Genomic DNA, 25493 nt, shown 5'->3' with positions numbered 1-25493 from the left:
TTATGGACCTGACTGTGTTTTCCTACAATATATATCATATATGGTCATATCCTCTGGTGTACGGCTCAAATGGAAGCAGATCTGCTGATGAAGCAATAAAGCAATGCCAAATTACCTGAGATATATTGCTGTGGAAGCTGGACGTATTTCTGACACACCTGTTTCTGAAGATGTCTATATTGGGCTTGTAAATGATCTGTTGATTTAGTTTGCTTCCTGTAACTCTGTCATGGACTGTATGGGATCAACTTGAAGTTTCAAGAACAGCTCAGAAGATGTGGTTTGTTACCATCTCTATGACGGAGGGTCATGAATCGATCCTAAACGACCTCAGGCTGCATGTATTTCTGACACCCAGTTTCGGCTCATGGTTGGAGAAGGTTACTGACAGTAATCATGTTGACTACTTGTTTGTCCAAAGATCTGTAAATCTTCCTGAAAAACACAACTCCCCATTTTATCCAAGTGTTCAACCTTGTAAATGTATTAGATTATTTTACATTTAACCCTCCATTGACGTCACGCTGCATGTTGAAAGGTGGAGCACAGAGAGATCTGATACAGGCCATCAGTCGACCATGAGGTCCTGACATTGCTGCCACCGTAATAGATTTACAGCGAGATATGTGATCTGGGAAATAAAATCTGAATTAACCGAGCCAAGATTGGTTGTTTTGTGGATCCATGCCACAAGCATTTGACATTTCACATCCAGATTTAGATTTTTACTGGCTGTGACATTTTAATGGATTGAATCATGAAAATAATTCTGACGTGAGCCAAAGCACTGGGGTGTCTCAAGCAAACTCCTGTCTGTGGTGATACAACTACTTTGTGAGCACAGACATTCATTTAAAGCACCCTTAAAATGTATTGGATCAAGATATGCTATCCAACCCTCCCAAAGCCCTGCTAAAATACATCAAATGTGTACAAACAGTTTTATAATGACAGTCACCTCAAATGCTTAATGACAGTTAATAACAGTATATCAGGGGCCTGCAACTCCTGTGCTGGACAGCCCATCCACATGGTGTGCAGACTCTTATTTCATCCCAGCACTAACACAGCACTAACACAGTGCAGCCCCCCCCCCCCCTCCCCCCCACAGTGCAGCCCCCTCCCCCGTTGGCGCGCGCGAGCAGTGTGGGTGCAATAATTGAATAATATAGATTTCGAAATTTATTCCATGTCCGTTCTTTATTAAATGTTTTACTCCCCGTACCTGCTTCGTCTCTCCAGCGTCATTCCATGTGACAACGTGAGGCTTATTTGATCGAATAGAAGTTTCATAATGCTAAGTTTGTAGCGAATGCACTGATATAAGTGGATGCAAACAAAGCTGATGGAAATATTTTCTTGTGTCTTGAATTTACGGATAGCCAGAGGCACACTCCAACACTCAGACATGATTTACAAACAAAGCGTTCGTGTTAGTGAGTCTGCCAGATCAGAGGAAGAAGGGAGGAGCAGGGATGTTCTCTTGATAAGTACGTGAATGGGACCATTTTCTTGTCCTGCTAAGCATTCAAAATGCAACGAGTACTTTTGGGTGTCAGGGAAAATATATGGAGTAAAAAGTACACTATTTTCTTTAGAAATATAGTGGAATAAAAATGGTCAAAAATATACTTAAACTTAAAGTAGTTTTACTTAAGTACTTCACATCACTGATAAATGTGCTTTAGCCATTCCCCTGGCCTGATATTGGCTACACTGTCTAACTACACTGTCTAGCTACTTCCCATTTCTTACTGAGGAAAGCAGGAGCTAGAACACTGTGCCTGCCTCATGTCATTGTGTTGCCGGTGCAAACTCTCCCCATTCAGCAGTGTAGACTGTATCATCGTGGCATCCAAACGGTGACTACCAATATTACAAGTATTTTCTTGTGTAAGCTAGCCTGACGACTCACACTAAATCCTTCCGCTGATCTGTCGTTTGCTACACACTTCATTGCGAAGAGAAAACTAGCGTCCGCGGACGCGGCGTAGTGTTTGGCCGGAGCATGGAGTCTGGGAAGCTAGGCAACATGTAGGCTGCTATCTTACTCGAAATAAAATCAAGTGCGATGGAACAAATTGGAGAGAGTGACTAAAATATCACTGTAAGCCTCCCAGGGACGTTGTGCCTCTAAGTGTTAAGAACTAGCATAGTGGATTAATAATTTTGTATTGTATTACACTCTCTAAACGTTTTCTTACAGGAACATTTCAATTTGGGCCTGTCCATATAGGCCAATTCCCCTGACTGTAAAGGGTTAAAACTATAATTAGATTTTTAGCTGGTCAGACCTTACATCCATAGCTCAGTCTATTAATTTGAGTGGTTACATTTCTCCAGCTTAATCCCTCATCTGATGTGAACGCTTTGTTGTGGTACCACTTTGTTGTTGTTGGAATCCCAGATTGCTCCTTTAATTAAATTACAATATTTAATGGTATTAAACATCTGTTTGCTGAGTAATAAATCCACAGTCACAAAGGAAGTGTATGTAGATTCACATGTTTTTAATCAATGCTCAACATTTCACCATGAAAATCATATTTTATGCATCACAGGAAAATGCTAAGACTTTGATCTCCAATACTTTGGTCTTGTTTATTCAGCAACTTCTTTTCCCTGTAAGAATAAATAAATAATATAATGGATCAGTAATAATAATGAATATGATAAATATATGGATAGAATATAATGGATCAGTAATAACAATGAACATGATAAATATATGGATAGAATATAATGGATCAGTAATAACAATCAACATGATAAATATATGGATAGAATATAATGGATCAGTAATAATAATGAACATGATAAATATATGGATAGAATATAATGGATCAGTAATAATAATGAACATGATAAATATATGGATAGAATATAATGGATCAGAAAATAATAATGAACATGATAAATATATGGATAGAATATAATGGATCAGTAATAATAATGAACATGATAAATATATGGATAGAATATAATGGATCAGTAATAATAATGAACATGATAAATATATGGATAGAATATAATGGATCAGTAATAATAATGAACATGATAAATATATGGATAGACTTGGATAGAACATAATATATCAAGCATTTAATGCTCAGTACTCAGCTTGGATTTTCAATTTTTAAGTTCCAACTGAATTCATCTTAATTGTTTAGCCCTTCCTGAAATGTTCTTCATATGGATCTTCAATACAGTTGAGTGTAAAAGGTCTGTATTGACCTCTGAGAAGACTGAATCATAGGTGGTGATAATGTGGTCATATCTGAACATGAGTCAGGTACAGGTCTAGCAGCAGTTCTGTACCTTTCCAGAGTCACGGGTCTTGGCTCTGAGCTTGTTGACCTGAGTCTCAGCGATGTCAGCACGCTCCTCAGCCTCCTCCAGCTCATGCTGAACCTTCCTGAACTTAGACATGTGCTGGTTTGCTGCTTCCTCCTGGGTGAGGAAAAGAGAGAGAGAGCAGAACATCAGCATTTAAAGTTTGAAGCTTCAGGTAGTAAATTAATATTCTGTTTTTAAAGGTATTTTAAAAATAAAAAATATTGACAGATTTAGGATAACAATGTAAAAAGGGAGCTAGATGATACAGCAGAGGAAGTGAGTGGCAGAACAGGGGATCAAACCACTGCCTCCAGCACGATCACTAGACCAGCCCCTGGTGCAGCAAATTCATATTCAACCCCATCTCCTTTAAGTTGGTAACGAATAGGAGGCACTCACAAATGTGTACAATTTCATCAGCAATTACTTGCACTATCAATTGTTATTGTTGACTGATGTGCTGTAGCAACACTTACTTCCAACTACATTTTATGGACGTTAAGTTTCGTAATGTTTACTAGGGATTTTTTTTCTTGAATGTATGCTTTCAGAGTATTTGACTAAGTTTGTGACTCACCGCTTCCTCAGCCTGCCTCTTGTAGGCCTTCACTTTCATCTGCAGCTTATCTACCAGGTCCTGAAGTCTGTTAACATTCTTCTTATCCTCCTCAGTCTGTGGGAGAAGATCAAAGAATCAATGTCACAAGAGTTTTATACACAAACCTGTCTGTGTGAAGAATGCACTTTCTCTTACCTGGTAAGTGAGCTCCTTGACTCTGCGCTCATACTTGCGGACTCCCTTGACTGCGTCTGCACCTCTTCTCTGCTCGGCCTCCACCTCAGTCTCGAGCTCACGCACCTTTGTGGAACAAATACATTTAGGCATTTGTTTGAGGTGGTGAAATCAGATGTAACAAATCTTGTAAAACAGGTAGAGTCTTCTACCCAGTCAAGGAGGCACAATTGTCTGTTTCTATGTAATTTTACAAGTGGTTCCCAACGTGCAATTTCAATTTTACATTTGTTTATTTTACATTTGCTTATGTTTGCTATAGCAACAACAGATGAAACTACCGAGGATCTGTGGAGCAAGATTAGAAGGTCCAATTCAATGTAATATTATTCATCCACTGTTTATGTTCTTAACCCCTAGATGTACAACATGGGCCTGGGAGGCTCACAGGGATATTGGTATGCACGGTGTTACAACAATGACCAATTGTTTCAACTCAATTCTCATTTTATTTATAATACATATTACTTTTTATACATTTTGGAATGCATTTAGCGGTGTATGATGCAGTACCAGTATGACCACTAGAGGCCACTGTTTAAATGTTGTGAGCAGGGTTTGCCATGTTGCGGTTTTCCAACAAAATTGGTCTACTTTGAAAACGATGTTGCGGGTTTTTAGGTTACTTCTAAATTACATTATGGCGGCCATAGCATTTTTCTTTAAACTATATAGATGTAAACCAAGAGCTCCCGATTGGCGCAGCGGTCTAAGGCACTGCATCTCAGTGGTTGAGGCGTCAATGAGATGCAGTGCCTTAGACCGCTGCGCCAATCTATATATAGCCTGGTTCGATTCCAGGCTGAATCTCAACCTGCCACGATAAGGAGTCTCATAGTGCAGCGCACAATTGGCCCAGCGTCGTCCGGGTTTGGCCGGTGTCGGCTCTCATTGTAAATAAGAATATGTTCTTTACTGACATTTCTAGTTAAATAAATAATGATTTAACTGTTAATTGTTTAACTAAACATGTTTCCCATATCAATAAAGCCCTTTGAATTGAATTGCGTGGTGGGGAGGTTGAGGGCCAGATGGGTGTGCCTGCACGTCATAACAACTTCTTACCAGTTGTAGGTAGGCAATTTAAATTATCATTATGGAGACACCCATTTCCAACCCTTTTTCCATAAAACATATTAACGCGCTAGAACTGATGTGCATCCAGAAATAAGGCGGCAAAGCACAGGAGAACGACTTTAGGCGCTCTAGAGCGCATTCGATACATTTGGTCGGAGGTCGTTTGAACAACATTCTAATGTCGACGTTGTTTATAACAAGCAAAATATTTTACATGTACAGTTCTTGGGTCTGGAGTGCTGCGCGAGTGGACATTTTAGACTGAAGTTATGGAAATATGTGCATCTGTAAAGGGGAAAAGTCCACAATGAAACTAACATTAAATGTGGCCATTAATTAGATGATTAATTTCAATGCCTATGTAGCCTACCATTTGATACAATAAATATGTTGAAATGACGACATCACTGGAGTAATTGCAAATCAATTTGTGCCACTTGTGTAGCCTACATGGTGCTGGCAAAATGATTTAATAAATAGCGTTGTGTTCCTATTCAATTATTAATGACCATGTTTAGTTACTGAAATTTGATGTTGAAAATTGTGATCAGGGTCACAGTTCTATAGTAATTAGTTGTTGAGAGAATGCATTAGATTGAAGCTAACAGTCAGTCAGATTAGGCTACAGGTTAAAAAAAGTTCTCTCAATTTTCATCCCTCAAACTCTACTGTTGGAATGATCTATAGTTATGCACTTACGCATAAGGGATTTATTGACAATCATTGCAGTCAAACAAGTTAACACCCATTGATTGAAAATTGCCGGGCGAGTTTAATTATATTCTCTCTTGCAACATATTTCCTTTATCAGTCACATTAGCTCACAATAATGATTATTTAAATGTGCCAACTCCTCTCTTGCTGTTGAATTATTATTTTTGGCTTGTTTTGTGGCCAGGTTTTGGGTCGTCATTGGTCTAGAAATGTTGGCTGAGCCTGACAACCCTGGTTGTGACGTGACTTCAATTATGGGCTCGCGCTGTTGACAGAAGTTTGTCAAGTGAGTCAACAGCAAGACAAAAGCAGCTAAATTAATAAATTTTTTGATGTATTTATTTTGAAGGTAAGCAAATGGAGAAGCACCATATTCCAGTGTAATGTTTCCGGGGTATGTACATATGTTTGTTGAGATTTTATGTTTTTATGAATTTATGAAAGTCCTCTAGCCTACAAGCTAATTTAGCTGTTAGAGTGCTAGCTGGTAGCCCCGCATAGCAACGCTAGCTTCCCTAGTAACGGCCCTTTTGCAGCAGAGTGAATGAGAGATGAAGCTGATAGCGATCTAGAGAGAGAGATAAATTAAACAACTGTAACTAGATGTAAATCAAATATCACTATGAGATGAATTGGATGAATGTGTGTTTATGTATCAGAAATTGTATTATTATTATAATTATTATTGATTCTATTAATTGAAAAGCAGTTTAGAAGAAATGTACAAGCCTAAATGAAACAACTAGATAAATACATTTTTATGTCTTCAATTTATTTGAAGGTCTTGGTTCCAATTCTTCTCAACTCCACTGCATAAGTGTAACACATTCCCAACGTTTTTTATTTGAACATAATTGCACTGTAATTATTTGTATTTATTTAACCTTTATTTAACTAGGAAGGTCCGTTAAGAACACATACTTATTTACAATGACGGCCTACCAAAAGACAAAAGACCTCTGCGGGGACAGGGGCTGGGATTAAAAATGACAAAATAAATAACATATAAATATATGATAAAACACACACCAACGATAACTGAGACAACACAACACTACATAAAGAGAGACAAATTTAAGCTGAATAATGTTCTTTACCAGGGTCCGAGACTTCATTAGTCCAACCATGCACTGCAGAAGTCATAGTAAAACTGCTTGGAACCTATGTTTTATCACACTCTCATGTAGGAATTGTGTTCTGATATTATGAAGGCGTCCCTGATCACAAAATGGGTCCCCAATGCAAAGAAGTTTGGGAACTCCTGATCGAGAAAAAGTCATGACACAATGCTCCTTTGTATTTTACATCATCAAATACTTTTCAAGCAATCAGTCGTTCAATCCACCCTAATCCACCCTGCTGGTAACTCACCCTGGACTCCAGTTTCTGGAGCTGCTTCTTGCCTCCCTTCATGGCCAGATTCTCAGCCTCATCCAGGCGGTGCTGCAGGTCCTTGACTGTGATCTCCAGGTTCTTCTTCATTCTCTCCAGGTGAGAGCTGGTGTCCTGCTCCTTCTTCAGCTCCTCAGCCATCATGGCCGCCTGGAAAAGTAGTTTGTTTAATTTAAGGACCAATTGGCAAAAATCATAACGTTCCTCTGAGATCTTTGTTGTTCTTAACCAGCCCAGCTACCATTTCTCTTGAGGACAAATCAAGATGATGTAATTCAAGGACTCACGTCAGTGATGGCCTTCTTGGCCTTCTCCTCTGCATTCCTGGCCTCCTGGACAATGTCGTCCACCTCTCCCTGCACCTGCACCAGGTCAGTCTCCAGCTTCTTCTTGGTGTTCAGAAGGCTGGTGTTCTGAAGGAGGAAACAAGACAATTTGTTTGACTCTCAAGATAACCTACAAGCACAAGCCTGAAATTATGAAAGTCTAAGAGCAAGAACTGTTGAATTCCAGGTGTGTGTAAACGGTATGCTTGGTTGATTTTCATTAGGAATGGTTTTTGACAGATACCTGGGAGTGCAGCAGTCCAACGCGCTCGCTGGCGTCTACCAGCTCAGTCTCAGCCACTTTGCGGCCTCTCTCTGTCTGCTCCAGAGCAACTCTCAGCTCCTCGATTTCAGCCACCATCAGACCGTTTCTGCGCTCCACCATGGCTGCCTGCTCCTTCATGTCCTCTGCGACGCGGACGGCATCGTCAAGGTGCAATTGGGCATCCTGTGGTTCACAATGACATACGTTCATTAGGACTTGTGGATGAAGGGGTGATAGGATAGGTGATAAAAATTTTCATTTTGAAGAATTTACTCAATATCCCTACCTTTCTACAGTATATAGTTCAATCTATTTAATTCCTCTGTTCTGTTATTTTCTAGATTCACAAACAAATCCATCTCCATGTTCAGGTGTTTGAACCTGATGTCCCAGTCCCTTTACCTTGAGCTGTCCCTGGACGTTCCTCAGCTGTTTCTGGGCCTCAGAGGCCATCCTGTTGGAGTGGCTCAGCTGGATCTCCATCTCGTTCAGGTCTCCCTCCATCTTCTTCTTCACCCTCAGGGCATCATTCCTGCTCCTGACCTCAGAGTCCAGGGTGCTCTGCATGGAGTCAACCACCCTCTGGCTGTTCCTCTTGATCTGCTCCATCTCCTCGTCCTTCTCAGCGATCTTCCTGTCCACCTCACCCTTGATCTGGTTCAACTCCAGCTGCACACGCAGAATCTTGGATTCCTCGTGCTCCAGTGTTCCCTGGACAAACAGAGGCAGTCAGGCCAATTGTGTTCAATACATTTGGATGTAGGAATTAAATATATATTACTACAATAACACCAATACAGAGGGCATTTCACTCTAGCTGGCATTGGTTAGTTAACACTGCTTTCCCATCAAACAGCTGTAGTTTGTACCTCAGCCTCCTCCAGAGCGGTCTGGATCTCAGACTTCTCTGTCTCCACAGTCTTCTTGGCCTTCTCCAGCTCATGGATGCTCTTGCCAGTCTCTCCGATCTGCTCAGTCAGGTCAGAGATCTCCTCTGCACACACACGCGAGAAGTTTAGACTTGGGAGATTTTAAGTGGATATCGCCAATTTTGACATTGAATCATGAACAACAGTTTATTAACAGCAAATCATATTGCTAATAAAACATAAGCCAAATATAACTGCTGTCAAATGCTCACGTTGCAGGTTCTTGTTCTCTCTCTTCAGAGTCTCCAGATGATCCAGAGCCTCCTCGTAGGAGTTCTTCATCTTGAAGAGTTCAGTGCTCATAGAGCGAGCCTCCTTCTGAGCTCCTTCCAGCTCAGCCTGGCCCTCCTCATACTTCTGCTTCCACTCTGCCAGAACCTAGGAGAATGCATGGGATTTTCATCAGAAGTCATTGATGAAGAGTTTTGAATCAGAAATATGCTACAATTTTACTACAATTGATCATATAGCAGTCAGTAAATATCAGCCTATGGTGAGGTTTATTCATTTTCACCTTGTCAAAGTTCCTCTGCTTCTTGTCGAGGTTGGCGGCCAATGCGTTGGCTCTCTCAACATCAATCATGAGGTCCTCCACCTCTCCCTGCAGCCTCTGCTTGGTCTTCTCCAGGGAGGCGCACTTGGAGTTGGTCGCCTCAATGGTCTCCTCAGCATCCTGCAGACGCTGGGCCAGCTTCTTCCTATTAGACAATAGAGGTCGGTTTTACAGTTTGAAAGAAATGTTAAATCATATACTGACCCCATCATATACCACCATCACCATCAATACCCCATATTTGATTTTTTTCTGTTGCGTGCGACTCACTTGGCCTCCTCCAGCTCCTCTGTACGCTGGATAGCATCAGTTTCATACTTAGTCCTCCACTGAGCCACCTCACTGTTGGCCTTGGACATGCCGCGTTGCAGCTCTGCCTTGGCCTCCTGCTCCTCCTCAAACTGCTCCCTCAGGAGGTCACAGTCATGGCGGGCAGACTGAACACCGTGGGCCAGTGCATTTTTAGCCTGTGAGAAAGAAAGACAAAATGCAAAGAGAGATGAGAGAGAAAGCCAAACAAATGACAGTACGGGTCTCTGAGGATGGAGAGACAGTAGGAGTCTATGAGGGTTTAGAGACAGTAGGAGTCTCTGAGGGTGGAGAGACACTAGGAGTCTGAGGGTGGCGTAGTCACCGTCTATGTAAATATATGGCTCTAAACTTTCCATCTTGGGTCCCTTACCTTGACCTCCTCCTCAATCGCCCTCTTCAGCTCCTCCACCTGCTGGGTGAAGGCCTGTTTTCCTCTGGTCAGCTGAGACACCAGGGCTTCCTTCTCCTCCAGCTGGCGGCCAAACTCACCTGTAGGGATAGAGGGACATCTTGTTAATGACATCTTTGTTTTCTAAGATTGAAAATGTATTTTAATGTATCTTGGGGGCAATGTTGTTCGGTGGTGAATAGTACAATAGAAACGATGTGGACCAGTAGAGACTACTCAGAAGAGGAAGGGGAGGACCATCCTCCTCCGTGAAATTACATTGACTTCAATACAAAACCAAGGAGGCTCATGGTTCTCACCCCCTTCCAGAGACTTACACAGTAATAATGACAACGTACTGCAACCTATCATAGCTCTTGCAGCATGAACTGACATGTTGTCCACTCAATCAAAGGACCAGAGAATGAATCTAGTACAGAAAGCATATGCTACAGTTAGCTAGCACTGCAGTGCATAAAATGTGGTGAGTAGTTGACTCAGAGAGAGAAAGAACATAGTTTAACAGATTAATTTCTTTAAAAATGAAGGAGAAGCAAGAGAGAGAGAGATGTATTTCTGCAAATGCAGCTAGCTAGTTTAGTCTACTCAAACACCCGGCTCAAACAGAGAGGGATGCTATGTTAGTTAGCTGTCTGTGGCTATCCAACAATAGAACTCTTCCAAGCCAAGGTAAGCTTTTGGTTTTATTAATTCATTGCCAGCGGGATCCATTGTGTAACTGCTAAACTGCTTGCTGACTGTACTGCATTATTGTAATGGGTCTACTAAAGTGTTAGTTCCAGTAGCTACGTTGACTAGCTATGACGTTAGCTAATATGGTGACATCGATTTAGGCTGTGTGTAGCGGTTAGTGGTTATGCTATAAAGGTTTGGCTTGGAACGTTTTTTTTTTGCCTGTTCACAGACAGCTGGTGTGTTTTGCACTGAAGTCCAGAGGGTAAAAGGTGAGGCGAGAAGGAATTATACAACGAGCAAAATGATCATGCTGTTTGTATGTGGCTCCTATGAAAGTGAACTGTGTTTTTCGTGTGATCGTGGTATTCATTCCGCCGATTTCTGTTGAAAAACGTTTCTTAAACGGAAGCAAACGGAACAAAATTAGGATAAACATACCTGAATTTGTCCAATAGAAACTCTTGTTTGCAACTGTTGGACTAATGATTGCAACCTAAATCAGCTGGCTGCAGGCAAGAGTGTGCAAGGCGGTATTGAATGTATCACGGTCATACACAACACATACGTTGTAAACTGTCATTCATAGGCTAGGTTGTAGCAACCTCACGATGGGTATATGGAACATTTGAGTATCATGTAGTACTCTAAACCTATCGATGTTACATTGAGCTGGACGAATCGAATATGAAAGAGTCATCCAATATGCTGTAATAGAAATAAGGCCAAGATCCTAAAAAAATGATTGTCCTCCTTCATCTTAAACATCACCGACCGGCACTAATGTGGACTATGGACATAAATCCCCAACACATTTTATTCTGTTCTACTGAAGGAAAGCATTGGCTTGTTGTTCATTGTTGATGGTACCATTTTCTGTCAGGAGTCTGGCCCTCTGTCCGCTGATGTCGTTGACCTGGCGAACATTCTCATCATTCTTAGTCTTGAGCTCGCTCAGCTGGTCCTCAAGAGTACGGCACATCTTCTCCAGATTGCCCTGTTAGTGAAACATGTTCCATCATTACTTTATATATGTGACTCCTGTCAACTTCAGTTCACTTGAATGATGATGTAGTTGACCCTCCTCAACACTGCTTGATCAAAACATCACTACTCACCTTAGCCTTGGCGACGGCCTCCATGTTGCTGGAAAGGTCATCAATCTCCATCTTGTACTCGCTCTTCTCCTTCTCCAGCTTCTGCTTGACGCGCTGCAGGTTGTCGATCTGCTCCCCGAGCTCAGCCACACTGTCGGCCTGCTTCTTGCGCAGAGCGGCGGCTGTGGCCTCATGCTGCAGGGTGGACTCTTCAAGATCACGACGCAGCTTCTGGAACTCAGCCTCACGCTTCTTGTTCATCTCAATCTGAGCAGCAGTGGCGCCTCCGGCCTCCTCCAGCCTCTCGCTGATCTCCTCAAGTTCCCTGGAGAGATCAGCCCTCTGCTTCTCAACCTTAGCCCTGGCAGCACGCTCAGCCTCAATTTCCTCCTCCAGCTCCTCAATACGGGCCTAGAACAGGGGACAGGAGCAGGGGGATGAACACTACAATACAGTTGAAAGAATTGAACCTCACAAAATAATAATAATATGTATATTTTTCATAAATGTGTTACGACAAGGACAGTTACACTAATTTATTCAGCAGACAGCGTTCTATGCAGGAACAAAAACCACAATGTTAATAAGCACCATCTTCACAACGTTTGGAAGCACTAGTAAACAGCATCACCTTCCAACCTACTCCGGGAAAAATGTTTGCTACCAGAATAATGTTTCACATGAAATGATTCAGGTGTTTGCTTTTCTGTACTGGATCTTATATCCTGTACTGTACCTGGAGTTCCTTGATCTTCTTCTGCAGCTGAGCTCCCAGAGACTGCTCATCCTCAATCTTGCTGAGGAGCTGGGTGGTCTCAAACTCCTTCCTAAGAAACACAAACACGTTGATTGCAGAGTTCGTTTTGGTTTCATAGTGTAAAGGCAGAGTATAATACCATTCACTTTGCTAATTCATAATAACAAGTATTAGCCAAGAACAACCATTACAGCAGCTAATACTGTTCTCATTTGTTTGCGTTTACTTCTTGATTTTCTCATCAGCTTGCTGCTTATCGTTCTCCAGGTCCATTATGGACTCTTGGGCCAGTTTCAGATCTCCCTCCAGCTTTCTCTTGGATCTCTCAAGGTCCATACGGAGCTTCTTCTCTTGCTCCAGAGAACCCTCAAGCTATAAGATAAAAAACATATATTGTTAAAATCTAAACAACTGAAGATAATATCATCTTACATACTATCATGGCCAAAATGTCAAACTCCACTCACGTCGTCCACTTGCTGTTCCAGCTTGGTCTTGGCCTTGGTCAGAGTGTTGACTTTGTCCTCCTCTGCCTGCAGGTCATCCAGTGTCTGCTGGTGGGCCTCTTGGAGGGCTTTCTTCTCCTTGGTCAGCTTGGCAACACTCTCATCCATAGACGCCATCTCCTCTGTCAGGTTTTTAACCTGTAAATGGCGACAACACAATTATACTTCACCATAAAGGGGAGATTTAGTTTGTTAAATATTGCGTTAATTTAATTTAGTTTAGAAATGTGTCAACAATTACTGCACTGTGGATTCAACACTAGATGGGAAGTAACCCACAACTGAAATTCTACTATTGTGTCTTCATTTTTCCTGCACCCACAATACAACTTGAATTCCATTTCTGTTAAGCTAAGTTTTGAGTTGATTATTGATTGGGTTATTGTTTGGTTAGACTGTCTATGGTAAAACACAATACCTTGTTTTCAGTGGCATGCTTCTCCTTCTCCACTTTGGCCAGGGTGAGCTCCAGGTCATCAATGTCCTTCTTCAGCTCAGAACACTCATCCTCCAGCTTCCTCTTCTTGGCAGTCAACTCAGCATTGATCTCCTCCTCATCCTCCAGCCTCTCGGTCGTCTCTTTGATTTTGGCCTCCAGCTGGATTTTGCTCTTGATGAGCCCCTCGCACCTTTCCTCAGCATCGTTCAGACTCTCTCCTTCCTGGTTTCAGAACAGGAGGAAGAATCAGAGGCCTCACTTTAGTGAAAGATTTAAAAGAAAATCAATAGAAATTCATGAAACATATACAGCATATAACATGGGCAATAGAAATGTGAGTTAGCCACATACTTCACAGAGTGTTTATATGTGTGTGTATTCATGTGTGTGTAAATGTGCCCATACGAGGGTAGTTTTTCACTCACAGATGCTATTTGGAGCGCCAGGTCGTTCTTCTCCTGCGTCAGGGCCACCAACTTCTCCTCCATTTGCTTCTTTGTGGCCAGAGCCTTGGCCAGGTCTGTCGTCATCTTCTCATAGTTCTCCTTCATGTTGGCCAGCTCCTTCTCAGTCTCAGCGCTCTGCAGCAGGGGCTTGATCTTGAAGTACAACTTCATCCATGGCCAGGTTTTGACATTCATGAATGAGCGGATGTTGTACTGGATGGAGTAAATTGATTCTCTGGTCGACAGAAAGGATGGAGTGGCATGGTGAATGACATGCTTAAAGCTACATTCTGGGATTAGATGAACAATAAAACAGAACCACCTGCCACTGTTTGTTTACAGCTGAGGAATGGGGCTTGGGAAATGTAACCCCTCCTAAATCCATAGGCAGTTCTCTAGATGCAAGGACTGACAGGTCATGCATTTTAAGCTCATGAGGCATTTTATATACTTCAAGGATGAATATTTAAATGCCACACATTTTAAATGACAATTGAACAGCCAAATCCCAAACTGCAGCTATTAAGCTAGAATCCTTAGTTGCTGCATCCATTTCTGGACTAAATGTATTAACCCAAAAGCTTTAGTAGACCATTATAAGATGTACTTTCTCATTCTGAACAACTCACAGCATATACAGTATGTAATCATAATGCATTAGATACAGGTGGTTGACAGAAAGCTTTGCCAAGATGTCTACTATTCCTCACCTCCTCTCCATCATCTTGCTAAACTCTCTCCTCATGAGGAATCCACGACTGAGAGCCTGGACCATGCCGACCAGAGTGGCCAGCTTCTCATCTCTCATCTCCTCCAGGACACCCAGCAGACCGGCTTTGAAGAACACCTGAGACACAGGTTAACACGGTCAATGGAACCACAGATAGAAAGGCTTGAATCAAAAGAGGGGAACAACACCACTAGATTGTAACCATTGCAAAGTTAATGTTGTTTAAATGAAACAAACCATGTGACAGGTTGTTTCTAAGTTGTTAGTTATTGTACTGTTGTACAGAGCCTTCAGAAAGTGTTCACAGCCCTCAACTTTTTCCAGCCTGAATTGAAAATGAATTACATTGAGATGTTGTGTCACTGACCTACACACAATAGCCCATAATGTCAAAGTGGAATTATGTTTTTAGACACATTTTTACAAATTAATGAATTTGAAATGAAAAGCTGAAATGTCTTCGGTCAATAAGTATCTAACCTCTTTGTTATGTCAAGCCTAAATAAGTTCAGGAGTACAAATGTGCTTAACAAGTCACATAATAAGTTGCATGGACTCACTCTGTGTGCAATAATAGTGTCTAACATTATTTTTTTAATGACTACTTCATCTCTATACCCCACACATTCAGTTATCTGTAAGGTCCCTCAGTCGAGCAGTGAATTTCAAACACAGATTCAACCACAAAGACCAGATAGGGTTTCCAGTGCCTTGCAAAGAAAGGCACCTATTGGTAGATGGGTAAAGTTATTGATTACACTTTGGATGGTGTATCGATACACAGAGTAACTACAAATATATAGGCATCCGTCCTAACTCAGTTGCCATAGAGAAAGGAAACCGCTCAGGGATTTCACCATGAGGCGAATAGTGACTTTAAAACAGAGTTTAATGGCTGTGATAGGAGAAAACTGAGGATGGATCAACAAAATTGTAGTTACTGCACAACACTAACGTAAATGACAGAGAGAAAAGAATAAAGCCTGTACAGATTAAACATATTCCAAAACATGCATCCTGTTTGCAATAAGGCGCTTAAGTAAAACTGCAATAGAACGTGGCAAAGAAATGTACTTTAAGTCCTGAATACAAAAGCATTATGTTTGGGGCAAATCCAACACAACACTGAGTACCACTCTTAATTTTTTCAAGCATGGTGGTGGCTGCATCATGTTGTGGGTATGCTTGTTGTTGACAAAAACTAGGGAGTTTTTTTTACGATAAAAAGAAACGGAGTAGAGCTAAGCACAGGCAAAAACCCTAGAGGAAAATCTGGTTCAGTCTGCTTGCCAAAAGGCACTGGGAGACAAATTCACCTTTCAGCAGGACAATAACCCAAAGCAGAAGGCCAAATCTACACTGGAGTTGTGACCAAAATGATATTGAATGTTCCTGAGTGGCCAAGCTACAGTTTTGACTTAAATTGGCATGAAAATCTATGGCAAGACTTGAAAATGGCTGTCTAGCAATGATCAACAACCAGCTTGACAGAGCTTGAATAATTGTTTAAAGAGTAATGTTCAAATATTGCACAATCTAGGTGTGGAAAGCTCTTAGAGACTTACCCAGAAAGGCTCACAGCTGTAATCGCTGCCAAAAGGAAGTCTAACATGTGTTTGCTCAGAGGGTTGAATACCAATGTAATCATGTTTTATTTTTCATAATTGTTATTTACAAATGTTAGAATTTTTCTTCCACTTTGACATTATAATATTTTGTGTCGCTCATTGACAACAAATCACAATTAAATCCCAACATTTCACACAACTAAATGTGGGAAAAAGTGAAGGGGTGTGAATACTTTCTGAAGGCACTGTAGGTTAATAATATACACAGATAACTGCAGTCATACCACTATAACACACTGCACATGGTAATGAGTTTAGTTTCTCTTCTATACTTGTCATGCATGAATTTGAAGAAAAAACACTGGACAATGTTTTGCCACCTTTTCCATTAGTTAAATGAAGAAGAAAGAACAAAAGGATGGATAGATCACCTGGAGAGATTTTATATGGTATGGGTTTAAATTATTATTCAAGATGTGTTTTGTTGTCAGCTTTTGCTGGAGGTTTTTGACTGACCTTGGTGTGTCCAAACTTGTAATCCTCGTGATTCACGTCAATGGACCCAAGCAGCTTCTCGGAAGCCTTCTTGTTGTCCATGAACTGGCCCTCAGGGATGACACTGGCATTCAGTACTTTGTACCTGAATGAGAATACAGTTTTAATGTCAAGTTGTAATAAGTTGGTTATATTGCATAAAAGGTAAGACTATTCTGATGCTGGGAAAACCCTTGGAGCAGATATTTCTGTGATTGTGCGTGTGTGTGCACTTGTGTTTGTGTGCGTGTACCTCTGCTTGAAGTCAGCATAGATGATTCTGCTGGGGAAGCCCTTTCTGCAGATCCTGATACCCTCCAGTACACCATTACACCTGAGCTGGTGGATAACCAGGAAGTTCTCCATCAGACCTGGTAAAACAAAACAAGTCTCTTTTAATACTCATAAACTGGTTAAAGATTGGGATTGTTAAGGTCACTGATACTGAACTGATAAGATGTAATATTTAACTCAATATTTCTTGTACCTGGAGTCTTTGACTCGTTGGGGATCAGGCAGCGCACAAAGTGAGGATGAGTGCTCCTCAAGTTGGTCATCAGCTTATGTAAGTTCTCCTGTAAGGGGGTTACAAACCATTTTCTCAGGCCGACTGTAATTTAGAATAATTGCACCTTTTGAAGGACTGAATCTACACATTTCAAAAGCTCACCCTGAACTGGGAGGACACAGTCTGCATGGAACCACCCTTCTTCTTGCCTCCTTTCTTGGCTTTATCTGTTAAAATGGGGGAAAGTTAAAGATGACTAGAAAAGTACATTTCCTAGAGCGGGTGGAATAAATAGAATAATAATAAGAATATGTAAGAAATCTAGAGTGGTCTTGTTAACTTCACACTTATCTAGAGGCAAATGCTGCCAATGAGATTGTGTAGAATAACACCTATTGTATGATTAAATTAACCCAGTAATAAACCCTGAGAAATTGTGATACATTCAAAGACTTTAAAGAACATTTAGGTCAGAGTTGTAACTAGTGCTTCATTAAATATTTTGACGTGATGCCAGTCTTACCCTCAGGTGGGGCAGCAGGATACAGGGCAGCCAGAATTTTGACTCCAGACTTCCCGTACAGTTGACAAACTGAGTCGTTCAGGGGGTCCTTATTCTTCTCCAGCCACCCAGTGATGTTGTAGTCCACAGTTCCGGCGTAGTGCACCAGGGAGAAGTGGGCCTCTGCCTTGCCTTTGGCAGGCTTAGGCTTCTCAAACGCCTGTGTTTTGCCAAGATGCTGGGAGTACAGCTTGTCCTTGAAGGTAGTGTCTGAAGACTTGGGGAACATGCACTCCTCTTCAAGGATGGAGAAGATGCCCAATGGCTTTACGAAAGGAGATGTATATCAAATTAGTGATATTTCCATTTAGGATCACATTCATTCCTTTAGTAAACATGCTATTATAGGATTACATTCATTTAGAGGCACATAATAGGAAACATATTGAGATCTCAACAGTCAGATGCTGATAATATCTCACATAGCGCTCCATTTGAGCTTTGCTGTTGAGGTCCATTATAATCCTCACAGACATCTTACCTTCTCAATAAGCTCAATGCAGGCAGCCAAGTCCATGCCGAAGTCAATGAAGGCCCAGACGATTCCCTCCTTCTTGTACTCCTCTTGCTCCAGGACGAACATGGTGTGGTTGAAAAACTGTTGCAGTTTCTCATTGGTGAAGTTGATGCACAGCTGCTCCATGCTGTTGTACTGTTGATGGAGTTTTAAAAGGGATAATTTTATCATACAAGGTTGTAATCCATCTCAATCACATCTAATTGTCTTGTTCTGGTCTCATACTCACATCAAAGATCTCAAACCCGGCAATGTCAAGCACACCGATATAGAACTGCCTTGGATTCTTGGTGTCCAACATCTCATTGATACGGATAACCATCCACAAGAACATCCTCTCATAGATGGACTTGGCCAGAGCACTGACTGAGTTATTAACCTGCAATGATAATACCTCAAATTAATACATTAGATATTGACCATGTCTAGTGATGAGGTGAAACAAGCTTGGGAAAAACAAAAGCAATGCACTCGTCCCCAAAATAATTCCTGTGCTCAGAAAATGGTAGATGCTGTGTTTTGCAGTCTTACCTGAGCCACAGTCTGTCCCTTGGTCACATACTCGTTGCCGACCTTCACTCTGGGGTAGCACAGAGCTTTCAACATCTCAGCTGAGTTCAGGCCCAGCAGGTAGCCAATTTTATCAGCCACTGGAGCGAGAACCAACAATAACAGACTCAGTGACACAATATCACTTGTTTCTGATGTCACACTGACAAAACAGTTTGGCTAACTTCTTTGTAGGTTAGGTTTTGATTCACCCTCATCCATCATTTCAAATAATTTCTGGAGGTGGGAATTTGGTCTCCAAAAATGATCTCCTGCTTGACTTACTTTTGTTTGGAGATATATATATATATATATATATATAGTTTATCATTATTTTCTTTCCATTTTTCCCCCCTTTTCCCCCCAATTTCATTATATCCAATTGGTAGTTACAGTCTTGTCCCAGCGCTTGCAACTCCCCTAAGGACTCGGGAGAGGTCGAAGGTCGAGAGCCGTGTGTCCTCCGAAACAAGACCCTGCCAAGCCGCACTGCTTCTTGACATACTGCTCACTTAACCCGGATGTGCCAAAAGAAACACCATCAAGCTGGCGTTCCAAATCAGTTTGCAGGCGCCCGGCACGCCGCTAGGAGACGCTAGAGTGCGATGGGACAAGGAAATCCCGGCCTATTGTACGCCGCCTCATGGATCTCCCGGTCACGGCCAGCTGGGATCGAATCCAGAGCTGTAGTGACACCTCAAGCACTGTGATGCCTTAGACCACTGCACTGATTTTCATGTGGCACTGTCTGTCTTAGGTGTTCTATTTCTATGTTGGGGACTTGGAATGGGACTAATGCTCTACATATTGTATATCTATGAGTGGGACTCACCCTCTGTGCCGTCTGGCTCGGCCTGCTCCTCACGCTGCTTCTGCTTGAATTTCATGTTGCCATGGTGCACTACAGCTCCTGTCAGCTTGTAGATGCCAAGCTTCTCATCATTAGTGAAGCCCAGGATTGTAATGGCATCCTGGCATTAAAGAGGAAGTACAACAGAGATGAACTGAACAGTAGTTTGGTCAGTTACGCTACAGTTCTGTGCTGCTCACTCCAGAACAAATGGGATGGATAGATTTGACTCTTGGCCAACACATTAGTAGATGTCAGCACAAAATGAGTTTTACACAGTTCCACTGGGCACTTAGTGGCGCTCTCTTGTGGATGTCTTACATGTATGTGCCTCAAGGCGAAGTGTGAAGGCATGAAGAGTTCCTTGAGGCACATGCTTAACTAACACAAGGCGTTTAGAATCAAACAAAAAATACAGGAAAATTCCCAGCTGCCACCAAGTTGAAATTGCACAGAGCATTCAGTGTGTATGGTGGTCCTACCCATTCCCTATCTAGAGTTTGGTTAACCCTTTGTTTGACTCACATCTGTGGCATCCAGCTCTTCCTTGTCGTCGATGCTGGCCACAGCGATCTGTCCCTGGCTGCACATGGGGAAGTCGTAGGGGTTGGTAGTCAGGAGTGCCATTTCTGTGGACAAAGGAGAACAGCTTGTCAGTTAAATCTCTGTCCTACTTTACAGTATCTCTCCCTCCTTTACTCAATAGATGGACTCAAGGATACATGTAGTATATAATGAATAGCATCAAAGGAGCGGACTGAGACTTGTGGACTAGTGCATCACAGTGCATTACTTTATAGATATTTCCCAAAGAACTTCCAAATGTCTAGATGCCTTGTTTCCTTGGATGTAATCATTGTAATAGTATTCATATTGTGGATTAAGAATATTTTGTATATAATCCACAGATGGGGGTGGGAAAGATTTCCCATGAATCTTTACTTTTCCGTACCAACTATGTCTGGTTTGTGGCCTGTCATCATCTGGAAGAAGATGTGGTAGCCTCTCTCATCAGGCAGCTGGAAGGACACTCTGGACTTCTCCAGCAGGTCTGAGAGCGAGAGAGAGAGTGAACAACACAAAGAGAGAGAAAATGATATGATGAGATTACCAAAAAATTATCTGTGTGAATTTAGGAAAGCATTGAGAAACAATCAAAACCAACTCACAGGTCTCAATGTCAGCTTTAGCCAGTTTACCAGCTTGGAAGTGAATCCTGATGAATTTACCCTGTAGTAGAGCATGGGGGTTAGAAATAGGTCAACAAATAAATAAACATATTACTTTGATAGACCCCTTTAAATGTTACAGTTTGTTGGACAGTTGTTAACATCACTATAGGGAATATTTTTCCAATATACGGTAACTTCCAACGTGTGCCCTTCATACTTACAAAGCGAGACGAGTTGTCGTTCCTCACTGTCTTGGCATTACCGTAAGCCTCTAGTAGAGGGTTAGCTGCAATGATCTGATCCTCAAGAGACCCCTGATTGAGACAAACACATGTTGCTCAGAAACATGATTCACCACTGGAATTTCTTTTTCCACGGGAAACCAAACTGAAATGTGATTAAAAGTCAAACATAAGAACAACTTACCTGCATTTTGTTGGGGTCTGCTTCCTTCTTGCCACCAGACACTGCAATGGTGGCAAAGTACTGGATGACACGCTTGGTGTTGACAGTCTTTCCTGCACCGGATTCTCCGCTGGTTTATATGACAGAGAAAGAGGGGTTTTAGTTACATGTTTGAGTGTCAGATTGGCTTTCACTAAGAAATAGCATAGAAAAATACACTGTTAACCTGTGTTCTGACATAAGTCTTTAACAAATAATCCTTCTCATCGACTCGTTATTACACATAACCTGATGCTCTAATCCATTCATAATGTCATGTATTTCATCACACCAAGTGACACAACTTATTACAATAGAAACACTTTCTCAAGTGACATTTTAGTAAACAACTTACGTAATCAGGACGGACTGGTTCTCCTTATCTGAAAACATAACCATATTGCTTATCATACTCAAGAAAGATTATGGGAACATTTAATTCATAGCATCATCATGAATTTCATTTTGGAACATTTTCCATTCAAGGGTAGTGAAATCAGATGTTCCCAGCAAACTGTTAGAAAACAGTAGATACCGCTCTGAAGTATATTTTAATCCACCCATCGGCACTTGTGTACATTTTTATGTATTGGTCTGTCTATCCATGTGAGAGACGCAGACTCTGTCTCAACCTTTAAGACTTTACTGAAGAATAGGGCTTGGGTCTGTCTGTCTTATCTGGTATCCTGTGTGAACTTAAGTATTCTCTCTCTCTCTCTCTCTGAGGACCTGAGCCCTAGGACCATGCCTCGGGACTATCTGGCCTGATGACTCCTGGTTGTCCCCAGTCCACCTAGATGTGCTGCTGCAACAGTTTCATTTTCAGTGTTCTGCCTGCGGCTATGGAACCCTAACCTGTTCACCGGATGTGCTACCTTGTCCTTGACCTGCTGTTTTTTTGACTCTCTCTCCCACACACACTCTCTGTCTCTCACGCCCTCTCTCTCTCTATACCCCACCTGCTATCTCGACCTCTGAATGCTCGGCTATGAAAATCCAACTGACATTTACTCTTGAGGTACTGACCTGTTGCACCCTCTACAACCACTGTGATTATTATTTGACCATGCTGGTCATCTATAAACGTTTGAACATCTTGAAGAACAATCTGGCCTTAATGGCCATGTACTCTTATAATCTCTAACCGGCACAGCCAGAAGAGGACTGGCCACCCCACAGAGACAGGTTCCTCTCTAGGTCCTGCCTTTCTATGGAGTTTTTCTAGCAACAGTGCTTCAACATTTGCTTTGCTTGCTGTTTGGGGTTTTATGCTGGGTTTTTATATAAGCACTTTCTGACATCTGCTTATGTAAAAATCACTTTATAAATCATTGTGATTGATCCAACCATCCATCCATGAGAGCTCTTACCAATCATCATGAACTGAAAGGCGTTGTCAGAGACAGAGAAGATATGGGGTGGAGCCTCCATCCTCTTCTTCCCTCTGTAGGCGTTGACAACCTCTTCGTCGTACACTGGGAGCCACTTGTAGGGGTTCACCGTGGCACAGAAGAGCCCAGAGTAGGTCTGGATGAAAGCATTATTAATTTAGGAGATTAACAAAGTCAGATTGACATTTACCTGGATTTATGTGAGGATGTGGGTGTACTTTGGTAAACTGATGTGGGTTTACTGTATTGATATGTTTTGGTTTCTACCATTCATTTATGTGTAGGACTGTATGTGTGTATTTATTATGTTCATGTGTGTTTGTGTTTGTATGTGCAGGTTTCTTACGTAGATCATCCATGCTGCATAACGCTCTTTGAGGTTATACAACACAGAGGCTTCATTCAGGTAGGTCATCATGGCCATGTCCTCAATCTTGTCGTACTTAGGGGGGTTCATCTCATAGATGTCTGCATCTTTGAACTCTTTTCCTTCCTGAAACAGTCAGAAATCTAGATTACACACAGATCAAAGTGGACATGACTGAATGCTTTTTGCTCATTAAATACAAGTTTAATCAGTAACTAAATGCATACTCACATTGATCCAACTACTTTCTTATCACCCACTGACACAACTTTTTTTACTAGTCAATAACAAACAATCCATGGCATTTTTAAATAGCAGCGATAAAAATGATGTACTTGAAGGTTATATTGTGCAAAAAACATTATATTTCTTTGTTGTTGCATTTAGTAGATTTTACAAGAATGAGAGTACACATACTTGAATTTGAATACTTTTCAGATCAGGCTTACCTCCTTAGTGCCGTCAGGTTTTGTGACTGTTACAGTACATTTCCCGTCGGCCCTAGCAGTGACCAGACCCTTAAGGTACAGCTCCACCTTGTCTGCCACATAGCAGGCGTTCTTTGAATCAAAGGGTGCGGCTTGTGCCTCCATCCGCTCCTTCTCAGACTTACGAAGGTATATGGCAGCCTTGCCGTAGATTTGCATCTCAGCGTCCGTACTCATGGTGACGGATAACTAGGAAAGAGATGAAACAAGAAACATTGTTGACTCTGTGGTGCTTCCTCCCCAGTCAACAGAGTTAGGTGAGTGGTATCTCTAACGGAATAATCTCATCACTTTTTATGTGGAGACTCAAACCATGTCTCACCTTCTTTTCCCCCTCCTACAGATGAATGTGTACTTCTTGGAGGACCCTGTGAAACATGAGAGTGTTGTGAAAACATACAAGTCTAAAGCTTTATCATTGAACCCCTAAAGGAATAGAAAACATGTAACTCAATAATTACATGTCAAATTCAACTACAGGTGCAACTGGTAACTTTCATTTACTACACAACCAGACATTCTGTCAGGAATTCAAATAAATTCCCCTGAAAACTCAGTTACATTCTAGAACACCACCTCAATTTACTACACATTCTGTCAGGAATTCAAATAAATTCCCCTGAAACTCAGTTACATTCTAGAACACCAACTCAATTTACTACACATTCTGTCAGGAATTCAAATAAATTCCCCTGAAACTCAGTTACATTCTAGAACACCAACTCAATTTACAAATAAGTGCAGGAGCACAACTTTTGACAGTAAATGAACGTTACTGATTTTGAAATAAAATACATTTAAAGTAAAACACATAATACAATATATATATATATATATATATATATATATATATATTATAAATGCCACTTGATTGCATATTGTCAAATCTTACAAGAGACATGCAGAAGTCACTTCAAACTGTGCAGTTAGCTACTGCCTCAGTTGCTGAGTAAAGATGAGACACATATAAACATCTAAGAAGGTGTAGAGGTCTTACCACAGAGGAAGAAGGTATCTGACTTATGGATGCTGGGGCCTCAGCCTCCTTATATCTGGTTGGAAGTGCCAACCAGGCAAAAGTTAATTATGGACCACTCTGGGAAAGGACATGGATTGTAGGAGAGACCTCTGTGTGTCTGTGTCTCACTAGCACCTCCCACTTCCAGGAGCACCACACTCCCATGACATTACTTTTTAATGTCATATTTGTTTCTGAATAAAATTTCACTAAATTACTAATAATTATGACAATTAGAAATGTTTTATTTCTCAAACTTATTCCAAATACTGTAATGGAGTGAGTCCATGTTGCCCCACTACAACTAATACAGTTTTCATGAAAAGCTAAGCCTTATTTAGTTCAACTTTAGTGGCATTAATCCTCATCAACCACTTCATATATATATATATACACAGTACATACAGTACCAGTCAAAAGTTTGGACACACCTACTCATTACAGGGTTTTTCTTTATATTTACTATTGTGTAGATTGTATAATAATAGTGAAGACATCAAAACTATGAAATAACACATATGGAATGATGTAGTAACCAAAAAAAATGTTAAACAAATCAAAATATATTTTAGATTTGAGATTCTTCAAAGTAGCCACCCTTTGCCTTGATGACAGCTTTGCACACTCTTGGCATTCTCTCAACCAGCTTCATGAGGTAGTCACCTGGAATGCATTTCAATTAACAAGTGTACCTTGTTAAAAGTTAATTTGTGGAATTTATTTCCTTCTTAATGTGTTTGAGCCAATGAGTTGTGTTGTGACAAGGTAGGGG

The 25493-nt window shown here is 41.3% G+C and overlaps 1 protein-coding gene across 1 annotated transcript; it reads right to left on the bottom strand.

The window, feature by feature from the left end:
- Positions 1-2489: 2489 nt before the first annotated feature.
- LOC110510627 (myosin heavy chain, fast skeletal muscle-like) lies at positions 2490-24778 on the bottom strand. The gene is made up of 41 exons (XM_036948821.1): positions 24701-24778; positions 24026-24071; positions 23665-23892; positions 23195-23341; positions 22828-22984; positions 21813-21840; positions 21440-21548; positions 21235-21327; positions 21011-21071; positions 20794-20892; positions 20367-20470; positions 19824-19962; positions 18974-19092; positions 18672-18821; positions 18407-18577; positions 17887-18190; positions 17526-17590; positions 17343-17430; positions 17109-17226; positions 16838-16961; positions 14734-14870; positions 14003-14258; positions 13557-13799; positions 13100-13276; positions 12859-13004; positions 12612-12702; positions 11897-12286; positions 11649-11775; positions 10068-10186; positions 9656-9852; positions 9347-9530; positions 9045-9210; positions 8773-8897; positions 8306-8614; positions 7883-8086; positions 7600-7725; positions 7292-7462; positions 4091-4195; positions 3914-4009; positions 3319-3450; positions 2490-2622 (listed from the first exon to the last, which is right to left on the bottom strand). Exons 3-41 carry the CDS (start codon positions 23878-23880, stop codon positions 2602-2604), a joined length of 5814 nt encoding a protein of 1937 aa, XP_036804716.1. The 5' UTR covers positions 23881-23892; positions 24026-24071; positions 24701-24778; the 3' UTR covers positions 2490-2601.
- Between the last annotated feature and the right edge of the window lie 715 nt (positions 24779-25493).

This window comes from Oncorhynchus mykiss, chromosome 17 (assembly GCF_013265735.2).
Source record: "Oncorhynchus mykiss isolate Arlee chromosome 17, USDA_OmykA_1.1, whole genome shotgun sequence".
Classification (NCBI taxonomy): domain Eukaryota; kingdom Metazoa; phylum Chordata; class Actinopteri; order Salmoniformes; family Salmonidae; genus Oncorhynchus; species Oncorhynchus mykiss.
The sequence above is the reverse complement of the archived record's forward strand: the minus strand, read 5'-3'. Positions and strand labels throughout refer to the sequence as shown.

What these genes read in the sequence shown, in the direction of transcription:
- LOC110510627 (XM_036948821.1), bottom strand. Translation starts at nt 23,880, where the DNA reads ATGAGTACGGACGCTGAGATGCAAATCTACGGCAAGGCTGCCATATAC. An exon ending in CCACAAACCAGACATAGTTG is followed by an intron (nt 20,471 to 20,793) that starts GTACGGAAAAGT and finishes CTTTGTCCACAG; the next exon opens with AAATGGCACTCCTGACTACC. An exon ending in AGGGACAGACTGTGGCTCAG is followed by an intron (nt 18,822 to 18,973) that starts GTAAGACTGCAA and finishes TTATCATTGCAG; the next exon opens with GTTAATAACTCAGTCAGTGC.